Source organism: Neoarius graeffei, chromosome 7, assembly GCF_027579695.1.
Source record: "Neoarius graeffei isolate fNeoGra1 chromosome 7, fNeoGra1.pri, whole genome shotgun sequence".
In the NCBI taxonomy this organism is placed as follows: Eukaryota; Metazoa; Chordata; class Actinopteri; order Siluriformes; family Ariidae; genus Neoarius; species Neoarius graeffei.
In genome coordinates, this window is record NC_083575.1 from 71,921,911 (window position 1) to 71,938,187 (window position 16,277).

Consider the following 16,277-nt stretch of genomic DNA (forward strand, 5'->3'; position numbering starts at 1 on the left):
AATGTCGTTGTGGATATCTGAAATGAAAATTGTGGACAGTAAGAATGTTGTTGTGGACAATAAGAATGTCGTTGTGGACAATAAGAATGTCGTTGTGGATATCTGAAATGAAAATTGTGGACAGTAAGAATGTTGTTGTGGACAATAAGAATGTCTTTGTGGACAATAAGAATGTCTTTATGGATATCTGAAATGTCCTTTTTGACTAGGAAGAAGTGAATTACAGATATCTGTAAGACAGTAGCATAGCTCTTAAATGGTAAATGGCTTTCTTTAAATAATATGCAGATATAACACACACAGGCACATTCAAACATTAACAGTGCTTAATCAAGCAAAACACAGACATTAAACCCCGAAATCACGCGCACACCGCGGGGGCTGCTGGGGAGCAAACTCGCGCTCTTCAGGTCTTTTCCATGAGTTATGCAAGGCTGACACTTGCACGACTTTTGGCCACGATTTTGTCGTGGCAAGTCGTGCCATTTTGGGGCACGAACTGGGAGGCTCCCGCACTGTTCACGACTAGTTCACGCATAGTTCACGACGAATTCACGAATGCGTGCCCGTCCACATTCACGAACTGGCACGACGAGTTCACGCATAGTTTGCGCATAGTTTACGCACTTCCCGCATTGGCACGACGAGTTTGCACAATTTGGACGGTATCGTGCCGACTTGGGCACACCATATAAAAAGGGGGCCTCCCCAACCCCTGGTCATTTTTGAATTGGCTGTGGAAGAGCCAACATGCTGAATACCAGAGACACAATCATTGCAGAGAAGAGAAGATGCCTATACCTGGCAGCTGCTCTAGCCATTGTTGAAGAGTAGCAGAAAAGGCTGGAAGAGGCAGAAGAGCAAGAAAAGGCAACCCCACCTCGAAGAAAGACACATGTTGTCTCTGTGATATAAGTTGTCTCCTCGCTGGTGATCTCTGGAATGGCGAGAAGTGTCCGGGAAGCCCTATATATATACACCCCCGCACCGACGCGAGCGCCACTGTCGCGCAGTAGTCGTGAACTGCTCGTGCCATGCGCAAACTGTTCGTGAAGTGCGTAAACTAGTCGTGAACTGCTCGTGCCATCAATGCGTGACCGTGTCAGTGGGAAGGCACGGCCACGCTGCGACGCGCACCAATGTCGTGAACTCGACGTGAGCTGTTTGTGAACTATTCGTGGCAGTTTGTGACAGTCGTGGCATGGCGCGCACTTCCACGCATCCTCCCGACGAGTTCACGACGAGATCACTTACAGTTTGCGCATAGTTCACGACCCGGTCGCGAAATTTTGTCGTGACCAAAATTTTGAACATTTCAAAATTCTCGTCCCGACATGGCACGCAGTCACGACGGGTTTACGCACACTTCACGCCAGTTTACGACTAGTTTGCGCACTGGCACGACTGCCAATGCGTGCCACGGAATCGTGCAAGTGTCAGCCTTGCATTAGTGTTCAGGTTCCAGCGTTTCACCTTTCAGCTTTACTACAGCAGCGAACAGGGCTCTTCCGTGTCTTGTGTATTTTTCAAACGAACATGTTCCTTTCGCTATTAAAGGCCCAAGTTCCTCTTTAAGACCACAAGGAGAAGAACAATGTCGGTAGTGTGTGCGGAACTGCAACAGCAGCGCTGCAGATTAAACGATAAAGCCACTGTTATGAAAGAACACGTCCTTACAGACTAGTCCTCTAACAGGTGATTAAACACAACATATAACATAAACATGTAAAAGCGTTTGACAGAAAGAAACAGCTTCAGGGTTCGGTCTGTACAGGGTTGAGCTTCCGTACGATTTTATTCAAACACTTGTCTCAATGCGGAAGTGATATTTTATCGCAGACCTGCTCAGCTTTGCAGATCTCTACGTCATGACTTCCGGAAGTTGGTTTGCATGTATGAGGTGTAGATCAGTGGATGTGCGTGTCTTGAATGCACCCCCCCCCCGGCTGTCACGCTGATGTGTCAGTTGTAAACCTCGTCCTGTTTGGAAAAGGGAAACCAGTTCGTTAGTGTCAAAAGTTAGTTCTAGATGCACCATGATGGATGAGTGTGTTGGGTTTGAAGCCCAGTTCACGTCTGTTATGCAAAACGTGCTGAGGACAACAGTTGGTGAGGCGACGAAACTTTTCGAGCAGACTTTGCAGCGACTGAAGGCAGAGCTGCTGCACCTGAGGCAGGAGAACGTCGATTTAAAGAGCGGCATTTTCCCTCCTCACTCCAAGCCAAAAGAAGGAGGAGATGGATGTCCAAGAGCTCACCATGCCAAACGAGATGTTGGTGTGCAGTGTGGTGAGTTTTACAGCTATAAACGCGCTTATGAAATACAGCACGCATCAAACACTTCCTGTAACTCTATAAAGTGAGTCGTAAGGGCGCACAAATAGCCAGTCCATTACACACAGCGTGCTGTGGGGATTTCCTGCTTCTGCACAACACAGCTGTCATTTTACAGACCAAATGACCACCACAGGAATCACGTCTAGTGACTTAATTTACCCCCAAGTTACAGTTCTGTAACAACTGTATTCACAAACCAAAGTTCAACCTTATTGTCATACAGCATCCACAGAAGACATACACTCTCATGAAAGTACTTTTAGAGTGCATTTAATTTGGAGCTGTTGTGCTGGCCCTTTCCATGTTAGTGGCATGGTGGTGTAGTGGTTAGCGCTGTCACCTCACAGCAAGAAGGTCCGGGTTCGAGCCCCGTGGCCGGCGAGGGCCTTTCTGTACGGAGTTTGCATGTTCTCTCCGTGTCCGCGTGGGTTTCCTCCGGGTGCTCCGGTTTCCCCCACAGCCCAAAGACATGCAGGTTAGGTTAACTGGTGACTCTAAATTGACCGTAGGTGTGAATGTGAGTGTGAATGGTTGTCTGTGTCTATATGTCAGCCCTGTGATGACCTGGCGACTTGTCCAGGGTGTACCCCGCCTTTCGCCCGTAGTCAGCTGGGATAGGCTGCAGCTTGCCTGCGACCCTGTAGAACAGGATAAAGCGGCTAGAGATGACAATACCAGTCAAAAGTTTGGAAAGACCTTCAAATTCGATGTTTTTATTTTTTTTCTCTACAATGTAGGGGAAAAAAAATAAAAACATCGAATTTGAAGGTCTTTCCAAACTTTCGACTGGAATTAGATGGTAAACAAAAAAAGTGTTTAAAAAAACAACGTTTCATCTTTTAGATTCTTCAAAGTCGTCAGTATTTACCTTGATAACAGCTTTGCATACTTGGCATTACGCTGTTCGACAACTGTAGTAATCCGTATTATGTCAAGAACCACTCAACTAAGTAAAGAGAAATAACAGTCAGTCATCACTTTAAGACACAAAGTGTCTTTTAGTTAATTAAAATAAAGAAAAAAAAAACATCGAATTTCAAGGTGTTTCCAAACTTTTGACTGGTACTGTATATGCTATGGATAAAGTTATGAAAAAAAGGAAAAAGTTTTTTTTTTTTTAAATCATGTGCAATGCGATTGCAAAGTGGCACATTTCAAAGACAGACAGGTTCAGAGGAAAGCGCTGTCTGCCCTCTTCTGCATACATGAGCTCACAGATGCACATGATTGGCTAGTGTCACCAACAGGAGACAGCAAGCGTATCATCAGAGGCTCCAACTTGGGAAATTGCAAAGAGAGAGATTCTCCCTGTTCTACAGGGTCGCAGGCAAGCTGGAGCCTATCCCAGCTGACTACGGGCGAAAGGCGGGGTACACCCTGGACAAGTCGCCAGGTCATCACAGGGCTGACACATAGACACAGACAACCATTCACACTCACATTCACACCTACGGTCAATTTAGAGTCACCAGTTAACCTAACCTGCATGTCTTTGGACTGTGGGGGAAACCGGAGCACCCGGAGGAAACCCACACGGACACGGGGAGAACATGCAAACTCCACACAGAAAGGCCCTCGTCGGCCACGGGAACCCGGACCTTCTTGCTGTGAGGTGACAGCGCTAACCACTACACCACCGTGCCGCCGGCGAGTTATATATTCTATATATATAATGTGTGTGTGTGTGTGTGTGTGTATATATATGAATAATTCACCACATTTCATGTCAATTAAATCTTATTAATAGTAACAGATCTAGATAAATCCAGTGACTATAGACCAAACTTTAATATGCCTAAAGTCAATGTTAATGTCAATAATGACTATTATAAATTGCCAACGGTAGACCCTCTGATGATAATGTTCTTCTAATAATATTCTATTTCTAAGTCTAAGTTAGTGAAAGTCAGACAAAAAAAGTCAGACAAGTTCATTAGAATCTAATATGTGGTCTGGTGATCTAGCCTTATCAGATATAGGGTCGTCTTGCTGCCGTCCAAAATAGTCTGCCATTCGTCCCTGGCGACCATCGCAACGGGCGATCCGAACTTTATCTTGGTGATTTTCTGATATTTTTTCTTCGTAGTTTGGCTTTCGCCATTTCCACCAATGGAACTTCGTTTCATTATCTCATTCAAGAGAACATAAAGTTAAAGACGAGCAGGCGAGAAATGCAGACGCAAAAAAACAAACAAAATGGTTGAGTGTCGTGGGTTTTCTCGTTCTCTCACGCGTATCATTAATAGCGCCATCTGTATGCTTTATCAGTAACTGCTAAGACATTGCGTGGGCTCAAGTGTGTACCCTGCAGCATACCGAATTCCGCTCGATTCATATGCGCGCTTGATCTGCGCGCATGCTTCCCGCATTCACTCCAATCCCCCTGTTACGCCGATCGGTGTACTGACCGGGGAATCGGCATATACCGCGGGGTCCACGCTTGAGTCCACTCATACAATGTCAGACACACGAAAAGCGGAAAGTCAACTATTAATTTTCGTCAACATAAACGTATCAAGTTATATATTTTTTTAACTCATCATGTGTAGTAAGGGTGGGCGGGAGATTTTTATGTTGTCAGCGGGAGGTCGGGAGGATTTTCTAAATGTTCCCTAAAGCGGGAGATCTCCCGCCCACGGCGGGAGAGTTGGAGCCTCTGTATCATTAAGAATTATTCCACGAAATCGACTCGTACAGGAGCAGACATCGCTATAAGCCGTGTACGACGAGATTGAATGGAATAACTGTTTTATTTTATCCACATTCACTGGATTTTAAGAAACAGAACATCTATCCATCCATCCATTATTTGTAGCCACTTATCCTGTTCTACAGGGTCGCAGGCAAGCTGGAGTCTATCCCAGCTGACTATTGGCGAGAGGCAGGGTAACCCCTGGACAAGTCGCCAGGTCATCGCAGGGCCGACACACGGACACAGACAACCATTCACACTCGCATTAGAAACAGAGCATTTTTATTTTTTGCAACTTCGATAAATATAAACTTTATACAAAACGTCCAATAAAATAATTTCCGCTTAGGCAGACTTCTTAAAAACCTATCGATGGCTGCATGAATTGACTTTCATAATGATTTTTTTTAAAAATATTTTTTTGTAAAAAGTGCTGTCTTGCTGTCGTGCCGAGGTATAGAATAGCTTTAGACATTGATTTAATTCTTGCTTGGACATTTCAGTTAAGCCTAGGTCACAACCGGATGTATGATTTTTTGGCCGTGCGATTTTTGGCGTTTCCCAAATCGTTGCGTTTTTTTTTGTTTGTGGAGAAAGACGCACGTTGGCCGTAAGTTTGTCTTGCAACCTGAAAAAAACGTAAGTGCCCGTAGAGTTTGTCTGACATGACAAAGAACCTCTGCGGCCAGTCTACGGCTCGAAAATCAGCACGTCACACGCGCGCCCTCTGTGCTCCGTAGGAGCACGTACGGCCGGTTGTGACCGAGGCTTTATATCATTTTCAAACTTCTTTGAGCTTTTGAACCTAAAAAAAATTGTAATGCTTAAAGATGAACAATGTAAACAAACGGGCGAAATGCGATCATGATAATTCTCAAAAAAAAAAGATATGTTCTTACCATCAAATACTTTCATTCCATATTTTGTTGAGGTTTTTTTTTGTATTTTTGGGGGTTTTGTTTTCGAGTAGTTTTTATTTCGTTCTCGGTTGGTTCAGCAACATGCTCTGCTATTTTGTTTTTCTCTACTCACGGTATACAAGCTGATAGCCTAGTAGTAGAGTAGCCGATCAGAGTGCGTGATTGTTCATTTCCAGTGACTGTGGATAGAATAATATCATATCATTTCCCTCCTGCCCAGAGAGCACAGCCAATTTTGTTTCCTTGATTCGCAAATCAATCACCCTGATGACAGGGTGAACACTTTTCTGCTTTCTTGCTGTGTCACAAAGTTATCTAGAAATGTTAGGGGTTCTTTGATATTTTTTTTTTCTCTGCAAGAGTCATCAAAACTTTTATATAGAGCTTTACAACAGAGGTTTTCCTTTCATACAGAGTTCCAGGTAGAACAGCTTTCAGAAGTGAATCATTAATTGTACAGAGAACACTTGAATAACCAAATTGTTTAGACACTTCTCTCTTTCTCTCTTTGGGCGGCATGGTGGGTGTAGTGGTTAACATTGTTTCCTCACAGCAAGAAGGTTCTGGGTTTGAACCTCATGGCCTATGGCGGCCTTTCTGCGTGGAGTTTGCATGTTCTCCGTGTCTGCACGGGTTTCCTCCTGGTGCTCTGGTTTCTCCCACAATTCAAAGATGTGCAAATTAGGTACAATGGGGCCACTGTAGTGGTTGCCCAGTATTATGTACCATATGTGCATATAGATCTCGCTATGGCAAAGCTAAATAAATGTAATCTCTCTGATTGAATGCTTAATGTTTTACGGTAGCCTTTGCGCTCTACCCAAACAAACCCCTTTCCTGTTTTTTTTGTCACAGTTCCGAGCAGAGCCTTTAACTTTAGTAAGTCAAGGACCCTTAACTTCTGAAAGAAACCTTGAGAAACCCTTTGTTTCTAACCCACTGTTAGAAATGAAAGGTCAAAACAAGAATCAGTTTGTGTTTCTGGTTGAACCCTTAAAGTTTTTATGCAGAACAGCACAACAAAGGATTTCCTTCTCAGCGAGTAGCAAAACCATTTAAAAAGCAGCTCTTCACTATCCACAAACCGTAGAAGAACTGTTTGCTCATGACGTGTAACTGTGCAAAAACACATCACACCTTAGCCTCATGTCACACCCCATTCTTCAGCTGAACGTGTTCACCAAGTGTTCATTTGTTTCTAGAAAAGCCCACCATGGTTGAAAGATGCTGCAGCCCAGCACCAATTGGTGACCGTCTAAATCTGCGACACGTTACGAGTGAACGTCTTGAAGATCTCTGTTCCAGCAGTTCAGAAGATGGAAACAGGCAGCTTGCTTTGCTTCTCATTAAAAAAGAGGTCAGATATTAGATTTTTTTTTTTAAATTGTGGTTTTATTGAATAAATGTACATTGACATGTCAAGCTCTATGCAAGTTGCTATGTCTGATTTGTAACTGTGTAATTAAATGCACTCAGTGGCCATTAGATACACCTACCTTGTAGTGATGCAGACTATTATCACTTTCGCCTTCTACACAGGTTCCCTGCTTTTTTTTCCCTCTTTTTTATTTATTTATTTATTTATTTATTTGACTTTGCCAAGTACATAATACACAGAAAAATATGCAAAAAAATGTAAAAACAAAATAATAAATAACAAAAATATAATAGGCAGGACAGCCACAACAGCAAATGCCAATTACTGTGGCTCCTAACATGAAAAGGACAGTAGACAATTAAAAAAAACGTAAACATTACACAAAATTAGAAACAACAAGTTATTGGTCCAGCTAGACCTTGGGCATTGTTGCATACTGGGCAAATGGATCGCCATGTCCTTTGGTTTTCGGGATCAAAGGAATCTAAGGCCTGTTCATAATAGAGTTTAAGGTTAACTTTAAAATCAGCTAGAGTAATTGTGCTTAGTCTAAGATAATCCGGGAGAGTGTTCCAAATTCTAGTAATTCTACTTATGTACGATCTTTGAAAGGTTACAGTTTTACATTTACTAGGCCTGAAAATAAGTACATTAGGATTACTTGTAGATCTGGTTACACGAGTAGGTACAATAGGCTTAGGGAGAATGTCCGGATTTATATCTACAAGTCCATTAAGTGCTTTTGAAAAAGAAAACTAAGTCCAGATATTCATGCCAGTAACATAGAGGGAGACCCCCTATGTTCTCTCCCCTATGTTTGTCCACTTCAACTCAGGAAGGCTGTTATTTAGCTGATTAGTCGAATCAGATGTGTTAAATCAAGGAAAACACTGCAGAACAGGGAATCCTCCAGGACCAAGGTTGGGAACCTGTGATCATGTGACCCCATAGCAACAGTAACTACGCCGTCACGACAGGGGGCAGGCTTATAGTGCTTTATTCAGCCGAATTAGTTGTTATTGATCATTATGGGAAGGTTTTGCTGTGTTTTCGGATGTGCAAATAATTTTGAACGAAACAAAGGCATCAGATTTTTTTATTTACCAAAAGTAATTCATCATCGGGGAAAAAACGAGAGAGATTTCTAAATGTAGAAGGGAAAAATGGAAAAAAAAAATTCAGCAGGACTCGGGGGTCAAACGGAGAGGTCAAAAACCCTGTGGTGCTCCCTTCATTTCCACAAAGGTAAGAATTCAAAAAAAAAAATTTTAATTTCACAACTGGAGCAAAGTGCTCATTCTTATCCAGTGAAGTGAACATGAGCAACACAGCGGCTTGGCATCGCCTAACCTTCACCGAGACTTAAAGTGCATTTACATTCAGGGATCCTTCGGAGCGTGTTGTGTGCGTGCTTGGGACCCAGTCATTATGGGAAACACCTGATGCTGATTTGAGCGCAATCAGCATGTGCATGTAAGGACACAAAGGCTTTGTGAAGTATTATCAGGATCACGGTAGAGGTCTGCGCGGGTCGGATTTTTCAGTCCCGCTCCCGCCCGCGCCCGCATTGTGCAGTCCCACTCCCGCCCGCGCCCGCAAAGAATTATGATTTTCAGTCCCGCTCCCGCCTGCCATATTTTGTCCCGCTCCCGCCCGCAAATCCCGCATGATGCAGACGTTCGCGTTATTTCTCAGGAAAGTTCTTGTCTTGACACAGCGTGATGGTGCCCCGCCCCCTACTTTGAGTGGATTTCAGCATAAATATCTACAGCTCACGTTGTTATTATTTACCTTGTTTCGGAATTCAGCATGTACTCTCTCTAATAATAATAATTAGTACTGTCAAACCATAAAAATATTTAATCACAAATCACACATTTTTATCATATGAGAAACCATTGTAATTTTCTGATCAGCATAAAAAAGTGAATGGGCTTGTTTTGTACCAATAGTGGTGTTTTTTTTCTTTCTTTTTTTTTAATTGCAAAGCAGAGCTAGTAAGAGAAGTGAATTAATTTACTGCTTGAGTTAGTCTACAACTTTAGTCAGAGAGACATGTTACACAGGGACGGTAGGCTTGACTCAATACTATCCCAGAAATCCTTCCTGTAATATGCAAATTTGGCCGCCTCTGATTGGACAGCCAAATTTGCATATTACAGGAAGGATTTCTGGGATAGCATTGAGTCAAGCCTACCGTCACTGTGTAACATGTCTCTCTGACTAAAGTTGTAGACTAACGCAAGTCGTAAGTCACTTCACTCATGGTTTTCTTGCTAGCTGGGTGTGAACTGCGAGTCATTAGATTGATCAAAGGATTTTCTGTTAGGGTGATCAATGGCAAATTTAAGATGCCATTCTTCTGGCAATCTAACTTTCTCTGCAAATTTAGGCATCTTGAAATGTTTTTATTAATGCCAAATAAAATATCCAGCACAGATTATATATAATAGACATAAATTAATAATTTATACATTTTATTTCAAACACATTTTTAGTTAGCGGGACTGCAGCTTATCACAGCTCCCGCCCGCGCCACATATGTGCACTCCCGCTCCCTCCCGCGCGCGCATATGTGCACTTCCGGTCCCGCCCGCGCCCGCAATGAGCTTTCAAAATTTGTCCCGCGCTGCACTGCTTTGCGGCGGGTCCCGCGGGACTCCCGCGGGAGTGCAGGGCTCTAGATCACGGTCATGTTTGTAGCAGAGGCGAGAATTTTCCATGGATTTGTGGATTTGATGTCCAAACAGGTCGTTCTTGAAATGCAAATCCAGTGAGAGAATTTTCTTTTTTTGGGGAGTTGGCAAGACCTCTCGTACATCAGGCAAGCTCACCAGCTGTGACCAGAGATTCGTGTTTGTTTACGGAAACCACAGCGAACGATTTTGTAAGGAGCATATTGATTGGCTGTCTCTCTCACTTCCGCTTGAATCAGCCAGTCACAGTACGTATATAACGAAGTTGGAATTTCCCCAGCCATATTTGTGAAGACTGGGATGATGCTTATAGGTGAGTAAAATCCACTCTTTCTAAACTTATTTGACAACATGAAAAGCGTACGATCTTATTGTTTCTGTCGCCGAGTTATTTTTCGGATGTGATGTACAGCGTTCAAGATAGATGCTATCGTATCGCAAAATGCGACCCAATTTTGAAGAATTGCTAATCAATTTCCCCAGTGTATCACACAGAAATGCGATGCAAAAAGTTGGCCAACTGCGAGCTTCCCTGGCCGAGTTAAAAGTCCGCCTGGAGCCGTGGCTCACATTAGAATGCCTGGCGAAGAGCGGAGCTCGCATGGTGGCGAATAACATCCCGAGGCGCGGTCCTAGCAGGCCGTGCCTATGCTGGTTCATAGGGGATCGTGTAGAGGGAGGTGCAGGTGGAATTTGGCTTTGCTGGGACCTCCGGTGGCCGAGTTATGAATTTTTAAAGGCTGGCTGGATCAGTGAATCATATGGAAACTTAAGGTGCGGAGGTGAGCTCGCGCCAGGGCGAATAACATTCTGGTTCCTGAGGGCACGGAGAGAGGGAGGTGCATAAAATTATTCATGAAATTTCGACGTACACCAAAACCTTTTTTTAACATTACTCAGAACTTTTTATCACAAAATTAGTTTTAAAATGAGGGCTCAAATAGATGACATTCCTAGCTGGATATAAGTAATGTGTAATGACCAAAAATGGGTCTTAAAGCTTGCTGTAGTAGTTGTACCATTACATTTGCATATTAGCACAATGATATAAAGGCTCACTGCAATAAAACGTTGTAAACTTGTCATAAGACTCATGTCTTTATTTTCTGTCACTCGCACATTTATTACTTAATATATATTGAAACAAACAAAAAAAAATGCTACACAAAATTTTGGACTTGCTACACAGAATCCGTGGTTAACATTTCGGATCATAGATGAAATAAAAAGTTTTCATAGCAGGAGTTGGTTTTCTCGGATTATAGAGATGAGCGATAGTAGGAGTTTTTCCCGAGCTCGTCCCCTGAACGAAGGTGTGCTACGTGCAAGTACTGTCCTTGCAAATTATTTAGTTGTTCATAGTTTGATATGATTTCAAGTTTGAATGCATCCCACTATGATGTCACTGATGGAGAAATATTCTCACATCCTAGGAGATTGCATGTACATCATGCCCTAATCTCATGACTTTATGATTAGGGCATGATATACATGTGATCTCTTAGGATGTGAGAATGTTTATTTGTGATGCTGGTGACCTATGTGAATATCAGTTTATTGACAAATAAACATTGTTGACATGAGAAATTGATATTAGTGGGAGTTTATTAGGGATGTGTATTCTGATGCTAAGTGATGACAGGGCTTAATGATGCTAAAAAGGACTCATTTGCAAGTAGTGGTTTGTATACATTGCACATTTAGACTGTATTACGTAGTTCTTCACTTAGTGTTAGGGTGTCCACGTGAGGCTTTACCTCTCCGTCCAAATTGAGTATTTTATATTTTAGAAATAGGGAACTGAGTGAGTCTGAAAGACAACTTGACCTGTCTGGCCAACACGATGGTTCTTGCAGACATGATCGTAAAGAGAGGGAATGCCTTGCATTAGGGATCTACCGATATGTTTTTTTCAGGGCCGATACCGATTATTATGGAATTGGGATGCCGATAACCGATATGTGCAACCGATAAATGTAAACATTATAATTCACATGAAATTAAACATAGCACACACTGACACAGACCTTCATATCCATGAAATGTATGTTTAATTGTAAAATTGAACATGAAATTTTGTGCAGGGAGATGCCAGCAGCATTTGTACAATAAAGTCAAACATTAGTTAGAATAAAATGAGAAATAAAATAATAAAATAAATATTTACCAATAAAAAAATAAATCACTCCCTACTATATTACAGCTCACCATTTTCAGTGGAAAATAAATGAAAATACACTGGATTCTTTTACACTAAGAACTAAGTAAGACTTACCAACTTCAAGTAGTTTTTAAATAACAAATCAAGTGTAGGGAGCTGCCTGCAGCATTTTTTAAAAAGTAAAATCAAACATAAAGTAGGCTATCACTCCCTATTATGTAACAACTTAAGAAGTAACCATCTACATTCTAATGCTTTTAATGCCCAAGCCTAATATTCCCAATTTAGGAGGATTATATTGTAGTGAAGGAAGCATTACATGTAGTTTCAGCGAGACAAGTTGGTTGTAGGCTAATTCAAGTGCTTCCTTCCGTAAGCTAAGTTTGCCTGGCTACACAGATGCAAATGGACAATTTTAACGAGTAGTAGATGAAGAATGTAAACATATAATGATGTTGTGCTTTTGCAACTTGTGTGTTTGTGACTTATTGCGGCAAAAGCAGCGTGTCCTTACCTTGAAGTGGGATCTGCTTCTGCCCGAGTGCCCATACGGCCGCCTTGAAACAGTTCACAGCGTTTAGCTACGCGTGTTGATTGGCTGTATCCCTTGTGCCGCTTCTGCCCGAGTGCCCGTACGGCCGTCTTGAAACAGTTCACAGCATTTAGGTACACGTGTCGATTGGCTATATCTCTTGTGCCAAACAAATCAGATGTTGTGGTGGGCGGGACCGTGTTCTTGAACTCAGAGGCGAGTGCAGGAAAGGACGTGCAGTGACAGTCGCGTTAGGAACGAAATGGCTGCAAAAAGGCATGTTATCGGCATATCGGTGGAAAGTATGGCCGATACCGATAACCCTAAAATTGCAGAATATCGGCCCGATATATCGGCCAGGCCGATTATCGGTCGACCCCTACCTTGCATACATTTTGGGGACAATACTCTCCCCCTCTTGGTGCTGATGTAGTCTGGTATTGTTTATTCTAAGCAGACAGGATTCCACTTTGATTGAAACATATAACCAGATGGTATGCTCCTGGGTGCTAGGGAACTAAATTCCAGCTCAAATGTTCAGATAGATTGCACAGATTAAAGTTGATGAGGCACAAGAGGAATTTGATGCTGACGTAGTCTTATGTACATACTAAGTAGACAGGATTACTGACAGGATTTGGGGGTATGCAGTGAGATGAAATTCACCATGCTAGATGCCAGGAAAATGCATCTTTCAGCCCTTGAAAATACAACATTTTCTCAGCTTGAAATGGGGGTGTCTCCCCAGTGGCCTCTTTAGGCCCGGTAGTAACCTTTTCCTTTTTTGGTCAGCTGCTCTTCTCAGCTCTGTTGTATAGCCATGTTTATGACTCTGCTTTCCGTTTCGTTTTTGTAAATATCACACCTGCTAATAAACACTTTTCCTGCATTTAGATCTGCCTACCGCCACATACCTGACAGAATACTTCACAAACCCTGTGTTCGAAATCGCTCCCTACTCACTATATAGGACACTATATAGTGAGGACGCCATTTTGTAGTGCTATCCGAAACCTTAGTGAGGATTATTTACACCCTATATAGTGCGCTCAAAGTATCCCACAATGCATCATGAACAGTAGTGTACAACCGATGGTCACTAACCAAATCCATATATCCCATCATGCATTGCGGTCGCGCTGAAAGAAATCAAATTAAAAGTCTCAAATTTGATTTAATAAAAGGCAGCGGCAAAGAAGAAAGTATTCAGCCTTGATTTAGAAGAACTGAAAGATGCAGGTACTTTGTATTGATTAATGTGGGAAATACGCTCAGTATAATATGTATTTATCACAAAAATACATGCATGCATTTATTATTTTGAAAACCCACCAGCTGACTGATCTGGCACGTTTTGATTGTGCGACAGTAATGAATACCAGCACGATGGAGTAGTGTCCGAAAGCGGTTTTTCATTTTACCAATGAGCTCACTATATAGTCCTCACACACACACACATCACATTATCTCTAGCCGCTTTATCCTTCTACAGGGTCGCAGGCAAGCTGGAGCCTATCCCAGCTGACTATGGGCGAAAGGCGGGGTACACCCTGGACAAGTCGCCAGGTCATCACAGGGCTGACACATAGACACAGACAACCATTCACACTCACATTCACACCTACGGTCAATTTAGAGTCACCAGTTAACCTAACCTGCATGTCTTTGGACTGTGGGGGAAACCGGAGCACCCGGAGGAAACCCACGCGGACACGGGGAGAACATGCAAACTCCGCACAGAAGGGCCCTCGCCGGCCCCGGGGCTCGAACCCAGGACCTTCTTGCTGTGAGGCGACAGCGCTAACCACTACACCACCGTGCCGCCCACTATATAGTCCTCTATATAGTAATTCCCTATGTAAGAAGTAGGGAGTAGTGAACGAGTGAGCGATTTCGGACACAGCGAAAGTCTCTGTGAAAACAGTGTACTTACACTACCGTTCAAAAGTTTGGGGTCACCCAGACAATTTTGTGTTTTCCATGAAAAGTCACACTTTTATTTACCACCATAAGTTGTAAAATGAATAGAAAATATAGTCAAGACATTTTTCTGGCCATTTTGAGCATTTAATCGACCCCACAAATGTGATGCTCCAGAAACTCAATCTGCTCAAAGGAAGGTCAGTTTTATAGCTTCTCTAAAGAGCTAAACTGTTTTCAGCTGTGCTAACATGATTGTACAAGGGTTTTCTAATCATCCATTAGCCTTCTGAGGCAACGAGCAAACACATTGTACCATTAGAACACCGGAGTGAGAGTTGCTGGAAATGGGCCTCTATACACCTATGGAGATATTGCACCAAAAACCAGACATTTAGTAGAATTTAGCTAGAATAGTCATTTACCACATTAGCAATGTATAGAGTGGATTTCTGATTAGTTTAAAGTGATCTTCATTGAAAAGAACAGTGCTTTTCTTTCAAAAATAAGGACATTTCAAAGTGACCCCAAACTTTTGAACGGTAGTGTATATGCACATGTTGATTGTGCTCAAATCAGCATCAGGTGTTTCCCATCACGACTGGGTCCCAAGCATGCGCACAACACGCTCCAAAGGATCCCTGAATGCAAATGCACTTTTTAAGTCTCAGTAAAGGTTAGGTGATGCCAAGCCGCTATGTTGCTCACGTTCATGTCACTGGATAAGAATGAGCACCTTCCTGTAGTTGTGAGCTTTTTTTTTTTGAATTCTTACCTTTGTGGAAATGAAGTGAGCATATCATAGGGTTTTTGACCTCTCCGTTTGACATCCAAAAACGCAGCAAAACCTGATCAATAACAACTAACTCGGCTGAATGAAGCACTACAAGCGTGCCCCCTGTCATGGCAGCGTAGTTACTGTTGCTATGGGGTCACGTGATGGTGCAAAGTCTCTATAGGAGCAGTTTTTCAGTTTGTAGTTACTGGCTGCTTTACAGTAACTTTCAGTTCCTCTGCTCCCTCACTCAAGGAACAGGCACCACCATAAGACCGTCACTGGCCAGATGTTATTTTACTCCAGCAGTGAATTTGACGATAGAGTGCATGGTTTTGTGTGCTTGTTCTCTTACTTGCCCCTTCACTAGACTTGCCAAGCTTGTGGTTACAGCATAGAGGTAAAGAGTTAGATGTGACCGCTTAGCTTTTTCCAGTGCACAATATGTGTGAAGAGTTCCCTGGGTCCTTCAGATCACATGAACAATGTTTTTTGGTTGGTGTACCCTTTTCTCAACCCAGCAGTCACATTGAGGTGATTAAAACTGGTCTAATTGTCTAAAAATACAGCAGTAATTAATTGCATATAACTACAAAGTGCTTTTTTGTTCAGTTTTCCTGATGAAATGACCACATCTGCGTGGATGCAGGGTTTGATGTACCTAAAAAACTGGCAGAAAGTAAAAAGAAAAATTACTTTTGCGATTTTTATTTTTTCCTTAGCCTCAGGAAATGGACTGTGATGAATATGCCCCAGGATACTTCTTACTGAAGCAAGAGGGTGCTGAGCCTATATTGGTTCGTAAAGAACCCTTTAAAAACACGATGGAAAAAGGTGGGCTAGTTCCTGTAAAACTGGACAGTGTT

General features: G+C 42.5%; 1 protein-coding gene across 2 annotated transcripts in view; it reads left to right on the forward strand.

Moving 5' to 3' along the window:
- Positions 1-1,956: 1,956 nt before the first annotated feature.
- LOC132889645 (zinc finger protein ZFAT) overlaps positions 1,957-16,277 on the forward strand; it is a 29,757-nt gene continuing 15,436 nt past the window's right edge. The window contains exons 1-3 of one of the 2 annotated variants that reach the window (XM_060926355.1): positions 1,957-2,289; positions 7,152-7,306; positions 16,134-16,245. In XM_060926355.1, the coding sequence (XP_060782338.1) occupies positions 2,037-2,289; positions 7,152-7,306; positions 16,134-16,245 (520 nt within the window). In that variant the 5' untranslated portion in view covers positions 1,957-2,036. The remainder of the gene's footprint in view (positions 2,290-7,151; positions 7,307-16,133; positions 16,246-16,277) is intronic. The other variant, XM_060926356.1, reaches the window with a different exon arrangement.